This window comes from Abrus precatorius, unplaced genomic scaffold (assembly GCF_003935025.1).
Source record: "Abrus precatorius isolate BTA unplaced genomic scaffold, Abrus_2018 Scaffold5, whole genome shotgun sequence".
Lineage (NCBI taxonomy): Eukaryota > Viridiplantae > Streptophyta > Magnoliopsida > Fabales > Fabaceae > Abrus > Abrus precatorius.
In genome coordinates this window covers 11082172-11109298 of record NW_020874395.1, presented here as the reverse complement: position 1 = coordinate 11109298, position 27127 = coordinate 11082172, and the positions used below count along the sequence as shown (strand labels likewise).

Here is a 27127-nt window from a genome sequence, read left to right as displayed (position 1 = left end):
ATGTTTTATTTCCAAGTTTCATTTTCATCTGAAAGATTACTGATGTGTTTTTTTTTGTGTCAACAAAGATTGCTAAAGCTTAAATGAAATTGGTATTGGGCTTTTAGGCCCAAATGGTATATAGTTCAGTGTCATCGACATTTCTTGGTATAAAACTCATAATATTTATTGACCAAAAACGTAAAAAAAAAATAATAATAAAACTCATAATTTTGAATTACCATGACGCCACGGTAGCAGATAACAAGTTGCTCCTTGGATAAGGCTTTTGTTTCTTCTTTGGTGGAACTGAGAAACTTTGCATTTTCTGAAAACCTTGTAACAATGGCTTCCTCCGTTACCTCTTCTTTCCATATCAGGTCAACACCCTAACTTTCTCTCTTCCACTTCTTTGCTTCAATTATGCTACCTCACTTTCTTCTTTCCCTGTGTTACATTGCACTTCACCGTTGCTCAATTATGGTTACATGGTTGTAAGGTGTTGCATCACGATGAAAGAAAAAACACCCATTACGGGATTTAGCTCCTATTTGAAGAAACATCACACAAACTCCCAAACTTTGACGAAATCCAATAATACTGTGAACTCTCTGTCTGTTTCAACATGTGAATTACTTTCTTCTAAATCATAATTGGGTCTAAAGGATTATATGCTGGCTCAAATAATTTGTGTGTCTTCAATTGTATCTGATAGTTAAGATGACTTGCTTGTAGATAATGATAATCTTGTGTTTCTTGCTGGGAGCAAATAGAGGAAGCAGTGGAACTTTCTCAGTCAGTTTACCAACGAAATTGATGATGTAGCGAGGATATTTGATGAAATGCTTGTTAGTAGCATTGTTAATGTTTGAAGAATAATAACTCTGAATCTGTTTTCCATATTGCAAGCGACATGTTCAGGCTTGCAGAGAAGTTCAATGAGCATACTTGGGGAATATATTCATGGGTTTAAAATGAAATAAAAAAGGGCTTTGGGATACCATTGTTTGTGGCTAATTCATTGGTTGCTTTAATACGAACATCTTAATGTGAGTTGCGTGTTATGTTCTAGGAGGACGTTTCACTTTACTTTCTCAAATTGTATTTTAACATTGACCACAAGGATTAGGAGGGGTAGACAGCTTCTAAATCTATTTCAAACGCTCTTGGCTTTGGTTTTTCTCTGTCCTTTTAATGTGATCATAATATGTTTGATACTTGGTATAATTTCTTAGTTGGTGGAAAGCTCGTTAATTCAAAGCAAATATTCTGTAGATTTGAGAAATCTCATTAGTTGTTTGCTTTCCTATTTCAGTAATTTGAAGTCTGTCTTCTGGGGTGAGACTAATAGGCTCAGAGTTTCTAGTATTCCTGCTTCCAATGTTGGTTTTGTTAGAAAGACTACAGAATCTAAGGAATCAAGAATTGGAAAGCAACCAATTGTTGTGCCATCCAATGTTACAATCAAATTGGAAGGACAGGATATACAAGTGAAAGGTCCTCTTGGAGAACTTGGATTAAAATATCCTCGAGAAGTGATAGTTGAGAGGCAAGAGTCAGGGACTCTAAGGGTTAGAAAAGCAGTTGAAACCAGAAGGGCCAATCAAATGCATGGGCTTTTTAGGTACTTCATTTTACTGAATTTTTTTAGATTAGGTTTATTTTCATTTCAATACATGCTATTGCCTTCACCTATGTTTTGTTTGTTCAAAATTATTTTCATAACGGACTGAAAAGAAATTGGACGAAAACATTTTATTTGATTATAGGAAACAAGAGATGTTGTTAATGTTTGTGGCATAATGATAGTTGTTAATGTATAACCTCTTATTCATTGGTTGGTGTTTCTTTCCCATTAGTCATGACAATATTATTTGACATAGATGTTAGCCATTATCATTAAAAGTTGCTTAAGAGTTAAGACAGTAAAACAGTGATGTTGAATTGAATGAGCCCGTAAATTGGGTATGTTATTTTTAAATCATGATAATTTAGTGGTTTATGATAATTATATTATTTATGGATTTTGTGATCTTGATTCTATCTTTGATAACTTGTTTTTATGAAACTATTAGCTGATTAGATTTTTGTATTACGAGAGTGAGTCTTGGCACAGTGGTAATGTTATTTCCTTGTCTCTTAGAAGTCACAGATTCAAATCCTAAAAATAGCCTCTCTGATTGTGGAGTTAGGCAGCATAGATCTACCCTCCCCAAACCCACTAGGTGGGAGCTTCATGCACTGAGTCGCCCTTTTATCTGAGTTTTATTACATGTGAATTATAAATACCTCTTCGGGCACCTAAGTTATTCAGTTTTGATACTGATTTAAAAGGAATATTCTGTTTAGAATCCCAAGTGTTATGCTTTTGAATTCAGAGAATTCTTCATTATTGGAACCCTGACATTGTGTTTGGATGGAGAATTTCAAAATTCTTGAAAATATGAAATAAATAATGAGAGAATGTTTAAAGTGATAGTCAAGTATGAGAAGAACTATGAATGATAAATATAAAAGGTTAAGAACAGTAGAGAGATTTTTAAATTCTCTCTTAAGAAAGTCATTTAAACTTCTTTTTATTTTACATAAAAGATATCTATTTAAAATTTTGCAGTATTTTAAAAATACTTTTTCTTATTATCAAAATTCATACAATGTAGGAATTTTAAATTACTTTATCCAAACACAACATGAGAGTTCTTGTTCTCATTCTTTTCCTAGTCCTTAACACAAGAAGCAGTCATTACGAGCTTTTCCCAAAAACAAAAAAAGAAATGAAAGTAACTAATCCTATTTTGGGATAAGCTTCCATTAATTTCTTAATGAAGACTTCCATTTTCATGGTCCCCTTGCTCTTTTCCCTCCCTTTCTTGGCATGTATGTATTTTGATGAAAAACTTGTGTGCTTTTTGCTGCTTTTCAAACCTGCAGTGAGAACATTGATCTCGCTTTCAGTACTTTACAATGAACTCTTGCTATTTTCAGAGATTGATCATTGTTATTGAGCTTGAGATATAGTAGTATCCCAAAGGGTTTAAAATAGACTTATGCCTGAATTTGTGAATAGCCTCTAAACTATCCACATTTTATAGATACTCTTCATTCACTTTTTGTTTGTTGGTGGGGAATTGAACTCTTGGTATCGCTTCCTTGACATAATGCTGTTATTATTGTTAGTATTGTTATTGTTATCATCATCATTCCATTTCATGTATGAAGGTTTTTCATGTATGAGTAGAATCATTGAGCAGTGCATCACAATTTGGATTCATAAAAGTATCAATTCTAATTATGTTTCAATTGTATTCTTGCTTGAGTCTTATGTGGTTTGCAAATCAATGCCATTAGGACGCTTACAGACAACCTGGTGGTTGGAGTATCTAAAGGTTTTGAAAAGAAACTTCAACTTGTTGGTGTGGGGTATCGTGCCATGGTAGAAGGAAACGAAATAGTGTTGAATCTTGGATTTTCTCATCCTGTTAAGATGACAATTCCTGATGGCCTCAAAGTGAAGGTGGAAGAAAACACAAGAATCACAGTTAGTGGTTATGACAAGTCTGAGATTGGCCAATTTGCTGCTTCTATTAGGAATTGGAGACCTCCAGAACCATACAAAGGTAAGGGTGTCAAATATGCTGATGAAGTTGTAAGGAGAAAGGAAGGAAAAGCAGGGAAAAAGAAGTAATGGGGGGGTTTCAATTTTCCCTTTTCATTTATCTCCTGTTGTTTTTCCTCATTTGTTAGTAATGGAAATATTAAATATACCGAGTAAAAGAAATTCTTTTCATTGAGATAAGCTAGAATCACTTATGCTTGTGATATTTAAAAGCATAGCAATCAATAGCTGTCATTATAGTGTGAGCATGATAATAACTTGTTGATGGATAATCTATCGTGTGTGCGCTTTTAAGCCTATTCCTTTTGGTTATCTTGATATAAGTTTCAACAAGAAGCATGCGCTGAGGTTGGCTCATCATTTCAGAAATTTAGGGTGCGTTTGTCCACCTGTATAATAACTATCTCTATTGATAAACAAAAAGTTGAAGTGCCTTAAAAAGTAGCTTCACTTGGCTGGCTGCTTTTCAGGCCTTTTATTTCTTCCTAGCTAGTTTTTGGTAGGGTACCTTTTTGTTTTTGTTTTTTTGGGTCCAAGGGTCTTTTTGCTTGAAAATGCATCATTTAGTTTCACGTTTAAATGTATATGAATTTTCGTTTGTTTTAGCATTTTCAATTGTAACTCTTACATTGAATTTACGTTTGCATATTTTTTAACCGGTTTTTAAATATAAATAGAATGGGTTAACTACGATTTGTTGATTAGTCTAATGCAACATTTCATACCTATTTAATAATAGTAATATTTAAGGTCTTTCTCGTTTATAATTTTGAAAGAGTTGGATTTTAAAAAATAACTTGTATTCAAGAATGATATTTAAAGTGAGTTTATAATTGAATTTGATATGAATAACAAAGTAAATCACTTTTAAAGTATAAATTTATACATGTTTTTCTAGGCTTTGTGCATTCCTTACTTAGAATTAATTCATACAGTGAAAGTTAAGAATTTCAACCTTTTTTTTTTCTTTCTGCAAAGTTAATTTTGAGAATTTTAAAAAAGAAACTAAATGTCGGTTGTCATGGTACAACTTCATTTGAAGTGCCACAATTCCATTCCAACACTAATATCATTGGACCATTCCAAATATCATCAAGGAGTAATTAAAAGAATAGTCAAGATTTAACGTCACAGGGTGTTAAACTTGAATGTTTATGCTTCTTAACAAATCTTTTCATAAAATACAAAATTGTTTGTAGGTATGTTATTTAAAATTTAATATTTACGTATATTTTAAAAATATATTATCTGTTGAAAAAAAGTAATACAAACCTATTCATTTTATTTTGTATAAATTCTAATAACGATCTAGTGGATACAAATATTCAATGCAAGAGTTGAATTGATTAATTTTATATTTAATGAAAAGTTATGAAAAGATGTAAACGTTGAAGTTTAACGTATGTTATTAGCAAATCTTAACTCTCGAAAAAATATTTTTGTTCTTTGTTGTGAAATATCGAAAAATTTAAAAGTTGTGTTTAAGTATTATGAATTTTTAAGTAAAAATTTTGCAAACTTGATTTTAGATTAATTTCAATTAAAGGTAGGTTTAGAGTAAAGTAATTTATGATTAGAAATTTCTCTAAAGAAAATTTACAGTCAAATTTAATATAAACTTTTTAACTCTAAAAATTACAATTGTTTACGTCCACTCAGATGTGATTTTACAAACAAATTTTTTTTTTTACTAAAAAGCATCAAATAGATTAAAAGTGAACAAACCTATATATTCAAAACTGTTTTTGTTTTTTTTGGCAAATAGATTGAAAACTGTTTAAGAGTCTCAAGTTCTTTATTTTTTCAGAAACATGGTTTACAAAAAGATTTGGATCTATTCATTATTTTATACCATGAAATAGATAAATATAAAAATAAATTTATGAAACACATACAAATAATAACAAATTTAATGTGTTTTCTCATAACATGTAAAAGAATATAAAAGAATTTCTTTTTGGTCCAAAAATATAAAAGAAATCAAATCCCTTACAAATCGCCATCAACTACTGTCTGACATCACACATGTAAGTGAAGTCCAATAAGGGATGCAAGACAAAACTCAAATCTTCGTACTCATAAATCTGGAAATTTCCAAAAACAATTATTACATAATTACACGACGTACCATTTTCGAAGATGATTTCTATATTTACAAATATGTTAAAAACGAAAAATTATTAGATGATTCGAAATATAATATCTTAACTATACTTTTTTAAGCATACAAATAATCTAAATAATTTTCGTTCTCTCTCAACAATAAAGCTATTTTTTTTTTAATCTTACAAATATAAAAAGTACTCAGTATCATGATTTATTATTTTAAATTTATCTATTAAGGTTTTTTCATATAATTTGCCAAGGTTAATTTAAAATAACTTATAATTAAATATTTTAATTGTTATCATTACAACCAAATGTTTATTACTTTTTTACATTAAATTCATATTTTCTACTTTATTGATTAGAAATTCAAACAGAATTGATAATATTTTTTAATTTTAAAATTTTATGTGCAATATAATGTTTTAATTGATAAGTTTCGAGGAGAAGAAGATTTAAAACCATTTGATATATTTAGTTCATAGTATTTGAAAATTTTAGACAAAATAGAACTGATGAAAATACCTAAATTATAATAATTTTAAAGTTTGAGCATTAGTCATAGAGAAAAGTTAAAAAAAATATGTAATTAAAATAGAGACGTTTAAAAGAGAGAAGAGTATTTTTGTTTAATATATTATATACAGAGAAGAGTATGTTTTAGTTCCATAAGCTTTTTAATATTTAAAGTAATATTTTAATTTCAAATTAGTTTTTTCAATTTATTAAATTAAAACATGTCACGTGACATGACGTAAGGGAGATAACGTAAATTATCATTGAGACGTTTAGCTAAAAAGTCTACAGTTTAAACCCAATCATTGTCCATATATAATCGTGCTTTTGAAGAAATGTTAAAATATTTTCAGTATTATACTTTTATTAATAGAAGAAATATAATAAAAATGTAGACAATACAAGATTGTGAAATTTGAACACAATACCTCCTATAAAATGATCAATAACATACATGTGAACTGTATCCATAACCTGTAAGTTTGATTATTCCTTGTTGATCAATTGGTAGATTTTCAGCCCAGTTTATTTAACAAAAGTAGTCAAGAATTGTGGGTGAAAATGAGATCAACGCTTGCAGAATTTGGGCAATTCTAAGATTGGGAAACGCTCTTAAAATATAACATATGTGTATTGAGTGATTCTTAACGTTACTCTTAAAGGGGTATAGAAAAATTGTCAGATTAAGGAAAATGGTGAAAGGAGGAATAGCTGGTTGACGCAATAACTAAATTCCCAATATCAGCAGAGTCCACTGCACCCCTGAGTTCTCCAACTTTTCCTACTTTTCCTAAATTGTGCCTTTCAAGTGTTCATTTCCAACGCTATCGTATCCAACACATGGAAATCCTCTCTCCTTGTCTCATCTTTCATTCAGTTTCATTGTTCGAATATTTTGAATTTATATATTATTATAGATTTTTTTTGTACTTTAAATGCTATAATTTTCAATATTTTTAAAACTTTTATCTTTTATATATAGATATTTTAAAAGTACTTCTTAAAATAGAAAAAATGTCTCACCTTAAATGTTAAGAAAAATCCTTTTAAACTTTTAACTCATTTGGCTTCATAATTCATTGCTCAAAATAAACAATAAAAAATAACCGCAAACTGAGACAAGAGTCATGCCGCTGTATACTCACGAGATTCAACGTTCAAAAGGTTTCCTCGTCTCCATTCTGCATTGACACTTGCCCCTTTTCTTTCTCTCTCTCTCTCTCTCTATCTCTATCTGTCTTTCCCTTTTTCATTTTCCATCTTTTTAAATCTATGATCTATGGACCCTTAATTTTTTGCAGTAAAGTTAGACATCTTTTTTAGATTCATAGCCTCATTCTTCTCAACACAACCAAAATTCACAGGTTCATTCTTATCTGTCTTTTGTGTTAGTAATTGTGATCTCTTCTATAATTAAGCATCATGCGCTCACCGGAATTCCTCTTTCTTCTTCTTCTTCAGCTACCATTGCTCAAAACAAAAACAAAAAACAGAACAAAGGGTGTTGAGGTCTTCGATTTTGCAACACAGAGACACATCCAATTGGCCAAAACTCACCGACCCAATTGAAGAACCATTCCAAAGTTTGCATCTTTGGGTCTTTTCATTCGCAAGAAGCTCAAAATCTTAAAAGGGTATGGGTGGAACGAGAAAAAATCATTAACAAAGTGATAGAAACAGAGCATGAGAGAGAACAACGTTGTGCTCGCGCAGGAGCAAGAGAATTACGGATCGGGGCTTTTTCGTCATTTCAAGGACGAAATCTTGAGGCCATTCATGAAATCGTTGTCGAGATCCACCGTGGTCCTAGTCTTCCCCGTCGTCCTCATCGTCGGCGCGTTGGTCTACACGCGCATGCTGGACACACATGTGAGTATTGTTCTTATGTTATCCCTTTGCCTCTAACGTTGATTGGCTCAATGTGTTTGCTACTTTTATCGTTGTTTGTTGCTTCTAGTTTGTTTTACATGTTATAGTTGTCTGAAACACACACACACACAAAGGGAATTCTCTTGGCCCATGGCATGCATGGTTGAAAAAACGACAATTAGCCCACTACTTGGTTGATGTGGCTGTAAATGCATGTCTCACATAACCTTTTTACCCATTAATTGTTCCCACGTTAAAATGGTAATTCGCTACGTATAAAGATATTAATTGCATATAGAATGTAGTGGCATATAAGTCCAATTATTTAACCACCTCAGTGTCTGGTTCTGGTCCATTCCTTAGAAGTTACATATATATAGGTTTAATGTGTAAAAAATGAACGAAATTCCAATAGGGTATTTTTAAGATTAATTTCGAAATCTTGATCTGTAAATAATGTTTCTAACCATTTTTGCCAATTTAATAATAACTAGTCTCTTTTTTAGGATTTTCCGTGGTTTATGATCACTCAATTTAGAAACACTAGGTTACACAAACATGTTTAAAATTTATAACATAATTATACATTAATTAAATATATTCAATAATATGAAATATGAAGATGACATGGTGACAGTTTCTGATAGATAAAAAGAGTTTACATGAACAAGGAATGTCGGCTATTTAGGTATAACTTAGTTGAAACAAAGACATAAATGTGGTAGGTTTAACTCACGCTACCAAAATTATAATAAAAAAAAAAAAAGGAAAAAAGAAACTTTCAGGGATACCTTATGGTTAGGGTTGCTCAATATCTCTCTCCACCAAACAATTTGACTCGAGTGGGAGATCATTGAATAAGGATTTGAATTTTGAAAATTAAACCTAATGTATTGAATTTGTGTCACATTCTGGTTGATTTACTAGCTTGATTAGATAACCCACAACATTTTAAAAGTATGTTCTTAATAATTCGTATTGAAATATATGACTTCTTGTTCTTGACTTAAATTAGTATTTTTATAATGTAATAATAGTTTTATATTAATATATTATTTTAAAATGACTATTGTAAGACACATCATATAGTTTTTATTTTTACAATTTAGACTTAATATACATTATATATTTAAAATTTACCTAACATAAATTACTCATGATCAAAATTTTAAAAATTATGTATATTATAAGAATTGATTTTGATTTGTTATTTTAAAAGTGATTGAACTGATTTGGTATTTGAGTTATTGAAATCATTTTTAAAAGAAATTAAAATATATACTATTGAATATTGCAAAAAATATATTTGATTATTAATTGAAGAGAAATAGGAAATTAAATAATTGAAAATGGTATAAGAAAACAAACAAGCACAGTCACATTATTGAAGGAAACATAACGTGGAGTTCATCTGTGTTTCCCCCTGTGGGTTCTGAGATAGGTAAAGGCAAAGAAAGCGATTGAATAAAATCATTCAAAGTATAATAATTGGAAAGCGATGCGTTTCATAAGAATTGAGAGAGCTAGATATTATTTGGACTCGACCGGTAGTGATATAATTTCTAATAAATGTTTTCTATCACATTTTTTTAATTAATAATAAAAGTATGTTAAAAATATATTCAAAGTTGCTAAAATATATTACTATTATTATTTTCGTTATTTGGATTAATAAAAATATGAATATTAAATTTTTAAAATAAAAAACAAATATATTTTTAATTTTTTTACCTATAAAATTTGATACAATTAGTAAATAATATGTCTCCTAAACATGTTAATACAGATTCAATTTTTGGTTTTATATATAAAAAATTCTGTTGAAAGTGACACTTTGTTTTAATAATCTTTACACATTGGAAAATTATAGTCTCCAACATGTTGGACTTCGATAAAAAAAAAAAACAAAGAAAGTAAAATTAATGATTTTTTAAATTTATTTTTAAATTTTATTCTCTATCTTTTTTTTTGGTTAATTCGTCTATTATAAGATTGTTAAATCTTTCTAGGATTTATTTTTTAATAATTATTAAAATTGATTAAAGAGTTCTTGTAAATACTACATTATGACTAACATATAAAAAACATAGGTCATTTTATTTTTGAACATTCGTTTTTTCTTTTAGTTATTATTAAAATTGATTGAAGAGTTGTTCTTAAATTATGAGATTTACCACCAATATATTAAATTTTAACATAATTTTATTAACTAAAATAAGATATTAAATTGGATGATTCTTCAGTAACAGCGGTAACAGCGGTAACAGCAACCAGCGCCGCGAGTGTCGGTTAACCGGACAGAGAAATTCGAAGGTTGTAAACAGGGACCAACTCTTGACTTTCAGAAATCCCGAATCTTCCAATTCTGCGACACCTGTTTCATGCACGTAAATTAATTTGGACCCATCACTTTGTCACACATTATTAAATTATTTTATTTGTGAATTAAATTATCCTATTTCAACGGCACTATTGCGAGGTTAGAATCCCACCGCACCCAGCTATTCTCATTTCTCCACCTTTCCTAACCTATTCAAAGCATTCAAGTAACTCTTACGCTTAGCTTCGCATCGATTCATGTTGTATACGCGTACTTTTTCTAGATCAACTCAAGTTACGTGCGTGATCCGTTGTTGTTTTAATATGATACTTTCTTTGACTACTAGTATTATTCTGCTGTTTTACTATTCAATTCTATATAGACAAAATAATTAACATGATAACATGTTGATTAGAGTTTAAATACTAAATGTTTTAGTTTTTTTTCAAGTAATTAATTTTATTGTAAAAGTAGTAACACTTAGAGCATTGGGAGGGGGAGGAGTGGGGCATGGCTCCTATGGATACAATGAAGCTCTGCTAATGGGATGCCCCTATCTATGTGAGGGAAAATTTTTAGTGATATATTTTGTAACATCTTTTTTTTTTATTTGATAAAATTTCAGAGTAACTCCACTAATAGGAAGTAGAGCTAGATTTTCTAATGAAATTAACATAAAATTTCACTCAATTAGAAATAAGTCAGTATAAAGAATATCGCATAATATGTATTGGCAATATTAAAAAATTTGGTATTACTAATAATGGTGTCCAAGAATTGCTCTACTCACATTCTATGTTGTTTGTGGTCATTTTGTGTTGCATGTAGCCGATTATTTCTGGAGCTTCATCTACCAAATCAACACTATCCACCAAAACATATGGCATTCGACCAAACGAACTCTTGAAGCAAATAGAGATCCCATTGAACTGCAATGCACACAATCTCACAGGAAAATGTCCCACCAACAAATATCCAACATTCTCAGATCAAGACCGTTTACAAAGTGCCACGTGTCCAGAATTCTTCCGTTGGATCCACGAGGACTTGAGGCCATGGAGCCACAAGGGCATAACAAGAGAGATGGTAGAGAAGGCAAAAGCAACTGCTAATTTCAAGTTAGTAATTTTGAAGGGTAAAGCTTATTTAGAGACATATGAAAAAGCTTTTCAAACGAGGGATGTTTTCACGTTGTGGGGGATTCTACAATTATTAAGGAAGTATCCTGGAATGGTGCCTGATTTAGAGCTCATGTTTGATTGTGTTGATTGGCCTGTAGTTTCAGCAGATGGGTCTAATGCTGAGGTTCCACCACCTCTCTTTCGTTATTGTGGCAATGATGCTACCTTAGATATTGTCTTCCCTGATTGGTCCTTCTGGGGATGGTAAGTCCATTTTACTTTTCTCTATTATTGCTCTTATTATTAGGTTGAACTATAATTCTAGTTTCAATCCCTAACTTGCATTGTTTTTAGTTCTTTCAGCATGTGAAAATCACAATAGTGTTGAGCTTATGACAAACCCGACAAATTTAGGTTTTAAACTTTTTCATACGCAGGCTCTCGCCATAAACTTCACATATAATACATTATTACACTGTTTTCTTACTGTAGTTTAAAATAAAGTTATGTGTTGTAGTAGAAAATTTATGTATAGAAAATAAAAACTGAATTGAAATAGTGATGGATAAGATGTAATATTATACATATATAAACAGATAATTAAGTAAAGTGATGTTTTAGTATGATCGTTATGGCCTGCGGTGACTTGGTATATAGTATATTATTTTGTGGAAGAGATTAAATTTATAAGTTTGGTTCCTTTTAATTTGTGAAAGATCAATTGGTTAAGAGTTTGATTGTCAATGATTCAAAATTGTGACCTTAAAAAAATGAAAAGAAAATAATATTGATGACATATTAATGTGTCTCTGGTTAGGCCTGAGGTAAATGTAAAGCCATGGGAGATTTTGTTGGGAGAGTTGAAAGAGGGTACTGCGAGGATACCATGGCTGAACAGAGAGCCTTATGCTTACTGGAAGGGTAATCCTGCTGTTGCTGAAACAAGACAAGATCTCATGAAATGCAATGTTTCTGACACACAAGATTGGAATGCTCGTTTATATGCCCAGGTATCAATCTTCTTAGCTTTGTTCTAAATATGTTTTGAAAATTTCCTTATTTTTGTGTAAGCTTTAAAGTTTGTGCATTTAAACTATTTATTGGCTTTCGCTTGTTAGTTTTGATCTTAGTTTGTGAGGGAGGATTTTGATCTTTTCAGGTGGTTTGAGTAACATGATATGATTATGTTTCAGAAAAATAAATTTTTTTATTAAATTAAATTAAATTAAATTAGTGGGTTCAATAACTAATCATGATAAATCTTTATTTGATAAAAATGTTTCTTTCTCTAAAAAAATCAGATTATGTTACTTAATAATATGAGATAATTCAAATTTTGATTATAAGCTACAAACTTGCCCAAATCCCCTTAACAATTTTTTTTAAAAAAATTATATAAGTAGATTGTAGTTTTTCTATATAATAGCCATGGTTTTCTCATCTGCTAATACAATTATAAAAAAAGTTATATAAATGATATTCTTAGAATAATGAAAATTACAGCAAGCCTCTTAACAAATGAAAACTTTGTTCCAGGATTGGGGACGAGAATCACAAGAGGGGTACAAGAAATCAGACTTGGCAAGCCAATGCACTCATAGGTATAGCATTCAAACTCTACATTCTATCTGGATCACGAAAGGGACAAAGTTTGAACTCTAGCTTGTTATATTTTTTTCTATAGTAATATATATTTTTTATATTGAATACGGTCCAATTTTAGTATGTTTCTAGATAAATATTTATAGAAGAAAATTGATATGAAAAATTAATAAAAATTTATGAAATAAATTGAAAATAACATATTTCTCAAATTTTAAAGAAATTAAAATTTAGATTTTTTTAAAAAAAAAGTTAATTTCAACTTATAAAATAAGTTAATTTATTTTAATATTTATTTATTTTTATCCCTTATAAATATAATGATGCGTGCAGATACAAGGTGTACATTGAAGGTTCTGCTTGGTCAGTCAGTGAAAAGTACATTTTGGCATGCGATTCTGTGACTTTATTAGTGAAACCCCATTACCATGATTTTTTCACAAGAGGATTAATTCCAGTGCACCACTATTGGCCCATTAAGGAAGATGACAAGTGCAAGTCCATTAAGTTTGCTGTGGATTGGGGAAACAGTCACAACCAAAGGGTAACCTTCAATGCTATAATATAATTCTTACAAAGCTTAATCTTCCATAGCATTAGTCAAAGATAATGGAAAATAGTTTAGAATTTTTACAAAATATTTTTAACCTATCTCAATAAATGTTTTAATATAATTCATCAGAATAAATTCTATTTAGCTTATTTTTAAAAATTATAATTAAATTCATGACATAAACTATTATATATAAAAAATTATTAAATAAGCACTTAATAAAACTGTATTTTCAAATGTACCCTTAGTAGTGAATTTTACAAGCACTTCATTTTCTTAAAATCTTTTAAGATATAATATGAAAACATTGTTCAAGAAGCATAGCATGTTTCATCCTTTACATAAACTGCATAATCCATATACTGTATGCTAAAATATGTGCATAGACAAAATGACAAACAAGAATTAATTACTTATGTCCACCCTTTTGGAGGAAAGAAATAAGTCAAATAACTTGCTAAATAGATTAACTTGATCTTGTTTCATTGCTGGTTTTGGAATCCATCAGGCACATAGTATTGGGAAGGCAGCAAGTAATTTCATTCAAGAAGAGTTAAAGATGGATTATGTGTATGACTACATGTTTCATCTCCTAAATTCTTATGCCAAACTCTTTACATACAAACCCTCTATTAGTGCTAATGCTACTGAACTATGTGTGGAGTCAATGGTTTGTGGAGCAGAAGGGGTAGAAAAGAAGTTTATGATGGAATCATTGGTGAAGGGTCCTTCAAACACCAATCCCTGCTCCATGCCTCCTCCTTATGACCCTCCATCTTTGCTTGCTCAATTAAAGAGAAAAGAAGTTTCAATTCAACAAGTTGAGTCATGGGAGAAAAGTTTCTGGGAGAGGCAAAATACGAAATCTTAATGTATATTTTTCCCTTATTCAAATGAGTCAATCATGGATTATTTTAGACCCCATCCACACACATATATATGTAGGGTTCTTTTTGGGAGATAAATAGATTACACCCTTATCTCATAGTTGGCTAAATAAACTGTATCATTTTTTTATGAATTATGGATTTTAGACTCTACGAGAAAAAATATTTGTTCTGTTAATTTTACAATGTTGAAGCTTGTTACCTTTGAAATGGGAATGCCACAACAAAAGAAATGTTGACCAATTACAATTATATTTAATTAAATCTAAACAAAAAATATATTAATAAAAAACACTAATTAAATTAACAATTTAGTTTCAGAAAACATTTTACTCATAATTTAGTTACAAAGTATTTTTATGCCTGTCCTAATAAAAGTTTGAAGTTGATAACAAGCTAACCCTTTTATTACCTAATTAAATAATAACTAAGATACAAATTTACGTACTGTGTGTGCATAAAAAAGGATCAGATTCTATAAGCCTAAATTATATATACTCTTACGTCATTTAATTCTAAAATCAATTATAAATTAAAAGTTTTAATTATATAAATTCTGCCTAGAATACTTTATTCACTGAGAGATTAGTTTTATAAAATTTTATATAAAAGTAAAATAAATAAATATTTTAACATATTGCTTTATTTTAACGTATAATATTTTTAAAAATATAATTAAATATTAAATTTTAGATAATATATCCCCAAAAATTATTAAAATATAAATTTTAATATATATAATTATAAAAATAATATAAAATAATTTAACAATTAAATTGTTCAATCTTATGTTTTATAAAAAAAAAAAAATAAGTTGTGTAGTTACTCAAATTTTACCAATGTCACCATCATTTGATGTACCAATTCACAAGTGTCGGATCATGATACTTTGTAAGGTTTTGATTACTGTTAATGCATAGGCGCAGCCATTAGTGAAAGCACAGGGAGAAAAACAACTAAATTTAATAATTTCAATCAGAACACACACTTTACTTCTCTTTGTTTTTTGGTCTGAACACTTTCCTTCAGTTTTGGGAAAGTGTTTTCTCAATATGGGCTTATGGACTACGACTGTTCGTGGATTTACTTCCATAATAGGAATCAATTAAAGATCTTAGTGTTATCTCAACTCTCTTATTTTAAGAGATTTTATTTTCCCACCTCTCATTTTTTTTTATTCGTATTTCCATGACTCTTTGTTTGTTATTTTTAGATACTAAATTGTGAAGTATTTTATAAACTATCTCTATAATTTAATTTTTGAAAGGGAGTTTAACACATTTTAAAAAGATAATTTATAAATGTTTTTAAATTAAAATTTTGAAAGTTTTCAAAATTAAAATTCTGAATAAAAGAAAGGAGAATATTAAATAAACAAAAAATATGGACTTACGGTCATATTAGGCCTAATATGTTTACGCACACATATATTGGAAAGACCTAATAAGGAGTTTTAATAATATAATTATAAATTTAATTTTGACATTTAATATTTCTTTTTTATTTTAGTCTCTGCATGATACTTTAATCCTTAATGGAAAACCATTTATAGATCACACTTTTTCGTTATCGAAGATATAATAGTATTAAATTTAATTTCTATATTTAACCTATTTAATTTCTATATTTAACTCCATTTTTTATTTAATACCTATACCTTTTAAACAAAAAATATACTTTATTTTACTCCATTTTAAAAAATATATTATTATCATTATAAATTCAATAACGGTACGTGGAGACCAATCTATAACTTTATTTTTTCACAAATGATATATTATCATGGAGTACGAGAAAAATTTGAATCTTGGCCTTTAAAAAAAATTGGACCCTGTAAATTAGATATCTCCTTTAAATTTAATTTTTTCCCCTCTTAGTGTTCTCTCTTTTTAACTTCGATTTTGAGTTGGATCGTTCATAACTCACACCAAAAAATATTAAGATTTCAATTTCCATTATGCAGTGACAAGTGATTATTACTTATTTGAGACAAAAGAAAGAGATTGTTAAATGTTGTGGGTGTAACAGTTGTATTAACTGTAAAGCTTTCAACCTGACATGTGGATGGGATAATAACTGGTAGCGTTTGAGCTAATTAAGATGATAAAAACTAAATTAAAAGCCATGTAATTGCAACCAAACTTTCTAACAATTTCTTTCCCTTATAAGATGCACCATTCTTTGCTGTAGCTTTTTCACCTGTCCCTTGGTTTTTACCATTCTGGGAACTACCTTCAGCTTAACACCAAAAAATAAATAAAAATCAGAGTTTTACTTTAATAATATGTGATAATATTAAAAGTAAATTATTTATTAAAATAAAACTCTATTTTTAGTTGGTAAAATGCGCTAATAATAACACATAACAAGCAGTACCTAAATTTTGTTCTATAAATAAATGTAAATTTCAATACTGCACCATTGAAACTCAAAAACCAAAGTGAAAAATAGAAACAAGAAGTGGATATTCTTCTTGAAAGGATGAAATACCAGAAGGACTGTGAGGACTGATAAGGCCACCATTGGTGTTCTGACCCATTTGATTAAAAGCTTGAGCTTCAGGTGATTTTGGATCCAAGTGGAGAAGTGCTGCGCAAATAATTTCAAATAGACATTCTTAAAATTAAAATCAGACCCCAAATTTTTTGAACTTTTAGACTTGAAAACTCAAAGATCATAGCTTCAGAAATAGACTAAAATTGGCAGATTTAGATACCCTTCTTATTTAAAACATGTTATTATTTCAAGTTATCAAGCGAAAAACAAAGGCTTGAAAATTTTAGTACAGGACTTTGTTGACCATTGCAGGAAATGAAACATGACCCTCTTGTGTTCTTTAATGAAACATGTTTGGAAAGAACGCTAAAACTTACCAGGACACTGAGAGACATTATCAGGTGCTTTGCAAAGAGAAGGAAGGCCAAGAGCATTAGTGATGTTAATTTTTAGGCCAAGGTCAGGGTCATCCCTATCCTTGAGAATAATGCATAAGCACTTCTTATTGTTCTTAATGGCTTGTATGAGACCATTGCAACAATCCGGCGTCGGCGATTTGGCGTCGCCACCCAAATATGGTAGACATGTTGAAACACCTGTGAGTTGTTCTACACAAATCTGTTTCTCTTGTGCAGAATCCCCCATTGCATGGCTGATCAATATCATTGCTATTAATAACAGTAGCATTTGTGTTAGCCTAGCACTGCGGTATTGGCCACAGAAAGCTCTTTTCTCAATGTTGATATATAGTGATGAATGAATGGAATGTATATAAGCTATGGAACCATATTTAGGAAGAGTAATTAATTATACAGAGTAGGGTAGAATGAGTAGAAACTATTAAGTTGTGGTGCTACGAATGAAATGTTTGTAACGTTGTACCATGATTTTATTTGAAGGTTATGTAATGTTCTGATTTAGAAAAAAACATGTTTGTATGTGAAAATGAAATTCTAACTTTCATTTCACTAAATTCGAATGGAAATACAGCCACCTGCTAAATGAAAACAGTGTTAAACTCAACAATTAATGACATAACCACCTGTTAAATCGATAATTAAATACAAATAACAAGGAACTATAGCAATGTTTTACTCTATTTTGGTATTGTATGTGGTTACTAACAAAGAAAGAGTCAAAGTAGTGCATACTGAAAAGTGGACTTCTTAAAGACAAAGGTTCTTCTTCCACAAACACTGGTTACTATCCCATCAACCCTCGCCACAAGGCGCACTTGTTGACTTGGTCTATTCAGTTGGTTGGGGAACGTTTTATAAATTTTATTTTGAGGGATGTTGATTTCGTAAAATTATTTTCTTTTTGTTAAAACAGAATTTGAAGTGAAATTAAAAACTTGGCTTAATTGTATTCTTTATTTTGGATAATTTATAATTTTAGTCTTTTAAGATTTTTTTAGCTAATTTAATCTTTTATTGATTTTCTTTTATCTAAAATTTGACTTACTAAATTCTGTCTTCTGGCTATTTTGAAGTAACGTAAAAGGATTTTTTTTTTTTTATTGTATCGACGTAAATTGATGCAATTTTCTAAATTGGGTTTAATTTTTAATTTTTTTTCAAAAATATAGTAAATTTTATCTCTTATATATTACTATTTTTTTTATTTAATTAAAAAAATAAAACTTGTAAACCACAATTACGTTTTATAATAAAAACTAATAAGTCATATAGTTCATCTTTAACTTTCAATATTTTTTTAATAAAATATAAGTTATCACAAAAAGTATAATTTTTTATATTGATAAATTTAGTATTTTTATTTTTCAATTTAAATAAATTTTAATTTTATTCTCTAACTTTATAATTTATTTTCATCTTCTAATATTTAAAAATGTTTTAAATATATTATTTTTATTAAAAACACCACCTCTATTAGAATATTTTATTTTATTTTTGTTACATATTCTATTTATGTATTGTTTATTTTTTTTCACATATTTCTAATTTTAGCTTTTTTTTCTTTATCTTTTTATTTTTTTTCTTCCTTTTCCTTTTTTCTTCTTTAAAATCCCATACAATGAAAAGAAGATGTTGCCACCTATTACTTACTACCTACCTAATAGATTTTCATCGCTCATCACCACTTATCACATCTCTTTTAGAAAGCCTTTAAATTTCACTCTATACTGAACTTTCAATATTTCAACTCATTAAACTCATCACTTATTAGCAATTTCTCACCTTCATTGTGGCCAACAAGGTGTTGCCTTTATCTTTGAGTGTTAACAATATTATCACTCAATTGTGTGTAGTTTTAAAGAGACAAAAGAGAGAAAGAAGATGACGAAAAAAATGAATAAAAAGATGAAGACAAAAAAGGAAAAAAAAAAAGAGAGGAAAAGGATAATGTGAGGAAGGAAAGCTGAAATAAAATATTTCACAAAAAAAATGAAGTGTAAAAACAATATATAATACTAAATCCAAATTATTATTTTGTTTGAATTTACTTTTACCACGTCAATGCTAAATAGGTGTGATACAATTTATTTTGAAACGTGTATCAGTTCCTACAAAGGCAATACTTATTTTACTTAGTACATATATTAGAAGTTGGATAAGTATTACCCCTATAGGAAGTGACAGTAAAAATTTTAATTTTATATTTTAAACAACAGATAACTAGGAAAAAAATAATTTAGTATTGATTCATTGAATAGGTTATTATTTCACTTTTCATATTTTTTTTTATGAAACATTATAACTAAATTGACCAATGATTCTTTGTTGAATTAATAAAATTGACACTAATTGTTCTTGTTTAACCCACTAACAAGTAAGGAATCAAATTTTGTTAGATGTTGCAACACTACTCATTATGTTGTATTTTTAAAATTACTTAGTAGAATTTAAATATCACATGCCTAGAATGCATGTGTAAATAAATTTTGAATCCAACTTCTAGTAATCTTGAGAAATAATTGAATTTACACATGTATGCATACCATCTCATCTTATAATTTTCCATTTGTTAAAATTTTTTTAGCAATGTTGTTTCTCTCTTCAAGATCATTCATATTTATGTTTCAGACACTTGAAATGCGATTTCATTGATTTTGACTCAATCACAAATAACTTTGACGTCTTTCTTATAACAAAATGTTTCATAACCATCTTAATATCCTCTTTAGAGTCAAACAATTGTCAAATATATAATACATATCCTTTCTTATATGAATTACTGTAAAGTAAATCTAAATTTTTTATTTCTTAATTATGATGTTCTCAATTAATATAACTATTATGTAAACTTACATTCTAAAAAATGAAGTTTCAACATCAATTGCACTATAATTATGTGAGTATAATTAGTATTATTTATCATAATGTTAATAAATAAATACATTAAAATATTAAAAAGACATTCATACCTCTTCATTCTTGTTCATTTTTCAGTATATTCAAAATGAAATAAAAAATGTTACCCTCCAAATCAATATAATATAAGAAGAATTATCTAACAAAATTCCTCCTTTATCTTGATTTTCATTACTATCACTTCTTGAATTTATATATTTTTCATCATGCAAACATATATTTTACACAATTGTATAAGAATATTAATCAACCAAACAAGAATTATACTTGTTCGAACTGCACATTGATCCTTATCACTAACATTATCACATGCAAGTGATAAATTTAAATCAATTGATTATGATGAAACAAAAAATGTCTCACCAAAGACAACATCAATATATAATTCAACTGCAATTTTTTGATTGTGTTGTTGACTTGCATTATCATGCAATCGATATCTTTATTATCATATATAACCAAAATTGTGTCCTGTTGAATACTTGCATCAATCAAAAATTGTGAAATCTATCCACAAATAGCATGACTAGCATATCAATTTAAGTTTTACATGAATTTTTATTTTTAAAATGTCTAAAATTATTTTACGTTTTATCTTAATCATTTTTTGTGGTCTTTAAAAGTAACAGTTCATTTCTTTTATAAATTTTACCATTCTAATATACATCATGCATTTACAAGAATAAATTTATATAAATCAAATTAATGAATATAACAACAAAATAATTAATTCAACACCAACTCTTTATTTTTTAATTAATACATTTATAAAAATTACATTACTAATTTCAATAATATAATTAATTCAATTAAAAATATTTAATTTACTAACCTAATATTGTTTCAAAGTGCATGACTCAGTGAGGAAGATGTAAAAATTTTATTTGATTCTACTACTTATATAGTCTTCTATATTGAAAAAAATGATATACCACATCTTATTTCCTAAAGGATAAAAAGAAAATATTAGTGTCATATGCCAAGACAAATAAACTCTTTTGCAGGCATATTAGTTAACCTTTGTAGGGAGAAATACTTCCTCCTTTCCTGACACATGGCATAATCCACAATGTTGCTCTTGAGTCTCGCCTCCTATACATGCAAAATTAGTTCTGACAAAAATTTTATTCTTGAAAGAGATGATACTTGTTTTACTAGTTAAACCAATTAAATTATCTTCTACTCAGAACTAACCAACTAAAATTTAAAATTCTATTAAAAAATTAAAAGTTTTCTTATTCAATCACTAATCTAATAAATGCTAAAAAAAAATTCAAATTTTATTAAGTTTTTACTAAATTTTTTACTTTCAAAATTTTAAAATTCTTTCACGATTTAATTCCATTACAAACTCTTCAAAAATTTGGATAGAAGATTAATAGATAACAAATTTGTATAGTTTTAAAAATAAAAGACTTCATTGACATAAAAAAAACGTGAAAAGCTAATCAAAATTATGTTAATTTTTTTTAATTCTAATCAAGTTTAGAGCAAATACTTAGTTAGCTGGAGAGAATGAGAAAATAAAATAAAAATATTAAATAAATGTTAACAGCGTACTAGTGTATAAAAACGAAATTAGTAAAAAAAAACTGAGACAGCGGAGTTAATTTGACGCCATCCTAAAATGATGTTTTTGGGCAGTTCCCAATTCAGCAATGGGAGCAAGTCATAAATTGAAATATGATGATGGAAAGAAGCATTGTGAGGATGGGATTGGTCTAAAACTAAGTGTCACTCTGTTAAGTTACAAATCACACCCTATTCCCCAACTTGCTGAAAGTCCCATTCTTGCCTACCACTAAACCATGTTCATTCATTATATTTTGAATTGACATTTTCAAAACACCAATCAGTTCTTATATGGCATATCTTTTAACTTGAAATTTGGTTTCTTTTCACCATAAATAATGCTACAAAAATGGAAGACCGAGGTCAACGTAGCATTAGATTCAAACTTTGAAACTGAGCCATTTGATTAGATGGAAATAGCCCAGACTTTAGCTTAAAAGAAATCAAGTAAACTTATGAAAATGACTTATTTAAAATTTATAATAATATATTAAATAATATTTTATAAAAATTATAATATATTAAATTTCAACTGTAGAATTAGAATTTATGTTTAGTACTAGAGATAGAGTTATTAATAAATATTGTTCTCTTAATAAATATTATTTTCGTTTGAAAAAGGATTTTATTGAAACATTAATTTGTGGTGGAGATTGGTTTCATCACATGTATGATTTGACGAGAAAATCAAAGATTACTCTAAAAGTATTTTTAAGAAATATTTGTAATTATTATTTTTAAAGTATTTTTATTCTAATAATATTTTTTTTTTATTTTGAAGGTTGATGAACAATATGAAGAGATCTCTTTAAAGCAGATGATATATTTGTTGTTTTTCATTTACTATAAAAAAAATATTATTGCTTGTATTTTTTAGATTTTTGTTTGTTGTATTTGTTAATTTTTTAGGTCTAAAATTTATTTAATTATATTATGTTTGTTGATTTAATATTTAAGATTTTATGCTATTACATTTATTTAATGATTTATAAATTAATATTTATTTTATTATATTTTTTTATATGTGTAGTGATTTATTTATTTAAATTAAATATATGGTTCAAAAGTGATAAATATGAATATATAATTTTGTTTTACATATTTAAAATGTTGAATCATTTTTAATAGTTTATTTAGATATATAACTTTTAAAAATACATATATATTTAGATGACTTAATAACCTATATATAAGAAAATTTAATGACGTATTGAATGTCTCAATATGAAGTAGGTCATTAAAAAGACTAATAGAACAAATCAGATTTTTAAGAAGGTTAAACTAGGCTTAATAAAAAATTTACAATAAGTAATAGACCAAGCCAAATTTATTTACCAGACCAAACTTATTTATACAAAGTCTAACATAACTTAACCTATTTCCATTCCTATATGTTATCACTGACTAAAACAAATATGGAGAGAAATTGTTCTAGTACCTCCATGTAGATCATTGTTAAGTTTTGTGGTACATAAAAAATTACTGAGTTTTTTTTTTATAGGTTTAAATATTTTTTATCCAAATTCTAAGCAATAAAAACTCATTTTTATATGCATTAATCATTAATTTTTTATACATTTATTTATGATAGAATTTGTGTTAACAAGAAAACTCACTCGTTATTCGGATAAGTGGATATATTTGCTGATTTATTATATTTGACTATTATAAATTTATAATATATAACTGGTTTTTATTAATTTTGATGAATAAGTTATTTGAATTGGAGACAACAAGGAACTGTACCTTGTCTAGTCTTATTACATGCTCATATTTTTAACTTCGTGCGAGTTTAGAGACAAGTTAGAAATCTAACCCAGAATTTACTGCTGGTAGTGCTGAAGTAAACGGGATCCACCTGCATTTTAACATGAACCAAGCATGAAATTAGTCCATGAATAAAATAAGCATAGGCAATACCTACTTAGCACAAGATAACAGTGGATCTAAACCTTTTCACTAGTCTTACTGCTTTCTCATGGCAGTGCCATATGCAACTAAAATTCTGCTCTTGATTTTGTCCATTGTAACAACTATCCACTTCTATGCATGCAATGCAGAAGGGTTTAACAAAACTTGCAGCGAGAAAGAAAGAAACGCACTCCTCAGATTCAAGCATGGACTAGAAGACCCTTCAAACAGGTTCTCATCATGGTCTGATGAAGGGGATTGTTGTACATGGCTAGGGGTTCATTGCAACAACATCACTGGTGAAGTCATGGAACTGAATCTTAGCACACCTGTGGACACTCCCTATAGGGAGTTGAGCGGTGAGATTAGTCCTTCCTTGCTAGAACTAAAATCTTTGATGCTTTTGGACTTGAGTTCTAATTATTTTGTTCATACTCCAATACCAAACTTCCTTGGCTCAATGGAGAGCCTAAGATACTTGGACCTTAGCATCAGTGGGTTCAAGGGACTAATCCCTCCTCAGGTAGGGAATCTATCAAACCTGCAATACCTTAATCTTGGGTACAATTATGCTCTTCATATTGATAACCTTAATTGGATATCAAGGCTTTCCTCCTTAGAGTACCTTGATTTGGGTGGTGTAGACATTCATAAAGAAGCTGCTTGGCTTCAAGTACTAGGCACAGTTCCTTTTCTTGAAGAATTACACTTGGAGAACTGTCAAATTGATAATTTAAGACCACCAAAAGAGAAAACCAACTTCACACACCTCCAAGTTCTTGATTTTTCAAATAACAATCTCAATCAAGAAATCCCTTCATGGCTTTCAAACCTCAGTACTACTCTTGTCCAATTGGATATGCGCAGCAATTTTCTACAGGGAGAAATCCCACAAATCATATCAAGCCTTCAGAACATAAAAACTCTAGACCTGCAGGGCAACCAACTCAGTGGAGCACTGCCAAATTCATTAGGCCAGCTTAAGCATCTTGAAGTTCTAGATCTCAGTAATAATACCTTTATTTGTCCTATTCCCTCATCATTCGCAAATTTATCATCCTTGAGGAAGCTAAATCTTTTTCATAACCAACTCAATGGAACTATTCCTAAGAGTTTTGGATTCCTCAAAAACCTGGAGGCATTAAATATTGCAGCTAATTCTCTGACTGGTGGTATGCCTGTAAGTCTTGGAATTCGCTCAAATTTAGTAACATTAGACCTTTCATCTAATTTGCTGGAAGGATCAATACAGGAATTAAATCTTGCAAAACTTTCAAAATTAAAGGAACTACGTTTGTCTTCAACAAACCTGTTTCTCAGTGTCAACTCGAGTTGGGTTCCTCCTTTTCAACTTGAATATATTTTACTCAGCTCCTGTGGAGTAGGGCCTAGGTTCCCAGCATGGCTACAAATGCAAAGTTCCATCAAGGTGTTGGCAATGTCCAAGGCAGGTATTTCAGACATGGTTCCAAGTTGGTTTTGGAAATGGAGTTTGCAAATTGAATTCCTGGATCTATCTAACAATCTCATTAGTGGAGACCTATCAAATGCCTTCCTTAACTCGAGCATCATAAATCTGAGTTCTAATCTATTCAAGGGTAGATTCCCAAGTGTGTCTGCAAATGTTGAAGTGTTGAATATTGCAAATAACTCAATTTATGGACCAATTTCTTCCTTTTTATGTGAAAGAATGAATGGTACAAATAAGTTAACTGTGCTTGATGTTTCAAATAATGTCTTATCTGGTGATCTTGGTCACTGTTGGATGCATTGGCAAGCTTTAATGCATTTGAACTTGGGTAGAAACAATTTGTCCGGTGAAATTCCAAACTCTGTTGGGTATTTATCTGAACTTGTGTCTTTGTTGTTAGACAACAACAACTTTTCTGGATATATTCCTTCAACTCTTCAAAATTGCTCCATGCTGAAGTTCATTGACATGGGTAATAACCAACTTTCTGACACACTACCAGCTTGGATGTGGGAAATGCAATTTCTAATGGTTCTTCGTCTAAGATCCAATAAGTTCAAAGGGATTATTACTCAAAAGATGTGTCAACTTTCTTCCCTTATTGTGCTGGATCTTGCCAACAATAGCCTCTCAGGATCCGTTCCAAATTGTTTGGATAACATGAAGGCAATGGCAGGTGAAGATGACTTCTATTCTAACCCTTTAGGATATTCCTATGGCTTTGACTTCAACTATAACAACTACAAAGAAAGTCTTGTCTTAGTTCCCAAAGGAGATGAGCTAGAGTACAAAGACAACTTGATACTTGTAAGAATGATTGACCTTTCAAGTAATAAGCTGTTTGGAGCTATTCCTTCTGAAATTTCCAAGCTAACTGCTTTAAGGTTTTTGAACTTGTCTAAAAACCATCTATCTGGAGAAATACCAAAAGACATGGGAAGCATGAAATTGTTAGAGGCCCTTGATCTCTCACTAAACCACATTTCTGGTGAAATTCCCCAAAGCTTATCTGATTTGTCCTTTCTCAGTTTCCTGAACATATCATACAACAACTTATCAGGCAGAATTCCCACAAGCACTCAACTTCAGAGCTTTGAAGCACTTAGCTATACAGGTAATCCTGAACTTTGTGGTCCTCCTGTGACTAGTAATTGCACAAGCAATGAAAAGGTACTGGATAGTGCTTATGTTGGACATGAAAATTTCTTCGAAACATCAGAGTTTTATATAGGAATGGGAGTTGGATTTGCAGCAGGATTTTGGGGTGTTTGCAGTGTTATTTTCTTCAACAGAACATGGAGGCATGCTTGTTTTCATTTTCTTTACCACTTGAAAGATTTGATTTATGTGACCATAGTTTTGAAGGTAAGAAGGTTACTTGCTAAATTATGAGCTTAGCTGCTAAGAAGCGAGAGGCATCCCAAGGTGCTATTCTGGCCACTAATAATGTATGTAGAAAGGTATACCTTCTAATCTGTGCATATGGTGTGTTCTTTTTGTCTACTTGCTTTCATTTGTTAGAAAAGTTCTTGATGTATTGGTGAATGACTAAGAGATTCATAATTACACCATACTTTAGCCACATCAACCATATGGGTCATCCTCTTCTACTATAAATAGACTATAGACTAGCAATATAATGATTAACATTAAAATTAGCTGCGATCATGGAAGATTTGTATTGCACAAGATAAAGATATAGCTCAAGTTTGTAGAACTACTTAAAAAATACATAATAAAAACAGCTTATAACTTTTGAAAGCTGATTTTTTT

General features: G+C 29.3%; 4 protein-coding genes across 4 annotated transcripts; 3 read left to right on the top strand and 1 right to left on the bottom strand.

Moving 5' to 3' along the window:
• The first annotated feature begins 225 nt into the window (after positions 1-225).
• On the top strand, positions 226-4300 carry LOC113867498 (50S ribosomal protein L6, chloroplastic). The gene is made up of 3 exons (XM_027502863.1): positions 226-359; positions 1295-1603; positions 3328-4300. Exons 1-3 carry the CDS (start codon positions 325-327, stop codon positions 3662-3664), a joined length of 681 nt encoding a protein of 226 aa, XP_027358664.1. The 5' UTR covers positions 226-324; the 3' UTR covers positions 3665-4300.
• Positions 4301-7344: 3044 nt separating this feature from the next.
• LOC113867452 (O-glucosyltransferase rumi homolog) lies at positions 7345-14774 on the top strand. Its single transcript, XM_027502795.1, has 7 exons — positions 7345-7581; positions 7679-8086; positions 11235-11791; positions 12345-12537; positions 13064-13128; positions 13463-13673; positions 14191-14774. The coding sequence occupies exons 2-7, from the start codon at positions 7901-7903 to the stop codon at positions 14551-14553; spliced, it is 1575 nt and encodes a 524-aa protein (XP_027358596.1). The 5' UTR covers positions 7345-7581; positions 7679-7900; the 3' UTR covers positions 14554-14774.
• A 2223-nt stretch (positions 14775-16997) lies between these two features.
• LOC113866661 (protein YLS3-like) lies at positions 16998-17731 on the bottom strand. Its single transcript, XM_027501468.1, has 2 exons — positions 17443-17731; positions 16998-17158 (listed from the first exon to the last, which is right to left on the bottom strand). Exons 1-2 carry the CDS (start codon positions 17729-17731, stop codon positions 16998-17000), a joined length of 450 nt encoding a protein of 149 aa, XP_027357269.1.
• Positions 17732-23950: 6219 nt separating this feature from the next.
• LOC113866660 (receptor-like protein EIX2) lies at positions 23951-26746 on the top strand. The gene has a single exon (XM_027501467.1). The coding sequence runs from the start codon at positions 23951-23953 to the stop codon at positions 26744-26746; it is 2796 nt and encodes a 931-aa protein (XP_027357268.1).
• Positions 26747-27127: the final 381 nt, after the last annotated feature.

Coding starts and splice junctions, on each gene's coding strand:
- LOC113866660 (XM_027501467.1), top strand. CDS start 23,951: ATGGCAGTGCCATATGCAACTAAAATTCTGCTCTTGATTTTGTCCATT.
- LOC113866661 (XM_027501468.1), bottom strand. CDS start 17,731: ATGATATTGATCAGCCATGCAATGGGGGATTCTGCACAAGAGAAACAG. Junction 17,159..17,442: donor TAATGTCTCTCAGTGTCCTG/GTAAGTTTTAGC, acceptor TTATTTGCGCAG/CACTTCTCCACTTGGATCCA.
- LOC113867452 (XM_027502795.1), top strand. CDS start 7,901: ATGAGAGAGAACAACGTTGTGCTCGCGCAGGAGCAAGAGAATTACGGA. Junction 11,792..12,344: donor GATTGGTCCTTCTGGGGATG/GTAAGTCCATTT, acceptor GTCTCTGGTTAG/GCCTGAGGTAAATGTAAAGC. Junction 12,538..13,063: donor ATGCTCGTTTATATGCCCAG/GTATCAATCTTC, acceptor ACTTTGTTCCAG/GATTGGGGACGAGAATCACA.
- LOC113867498 (XM_027502863.1), top strand. CDS start 325: ATGGCTTCCTCCGTTACCTCTTCTTTCCATATCAG. Junction 360..1,294: donor ACCTCTTCTTTCCATATCAG/GTCAACACCCTA, acceptor TTCCTATTTCAG/TAATTTGAAGTCTGTCTTCT. Junction 1,604..3,327: donor CAAATGCATGGGCTTTTTAG/GTACTTCATTTT, acceptor CAATGCCATTAG/GACGCTTACAGACAACCTGG.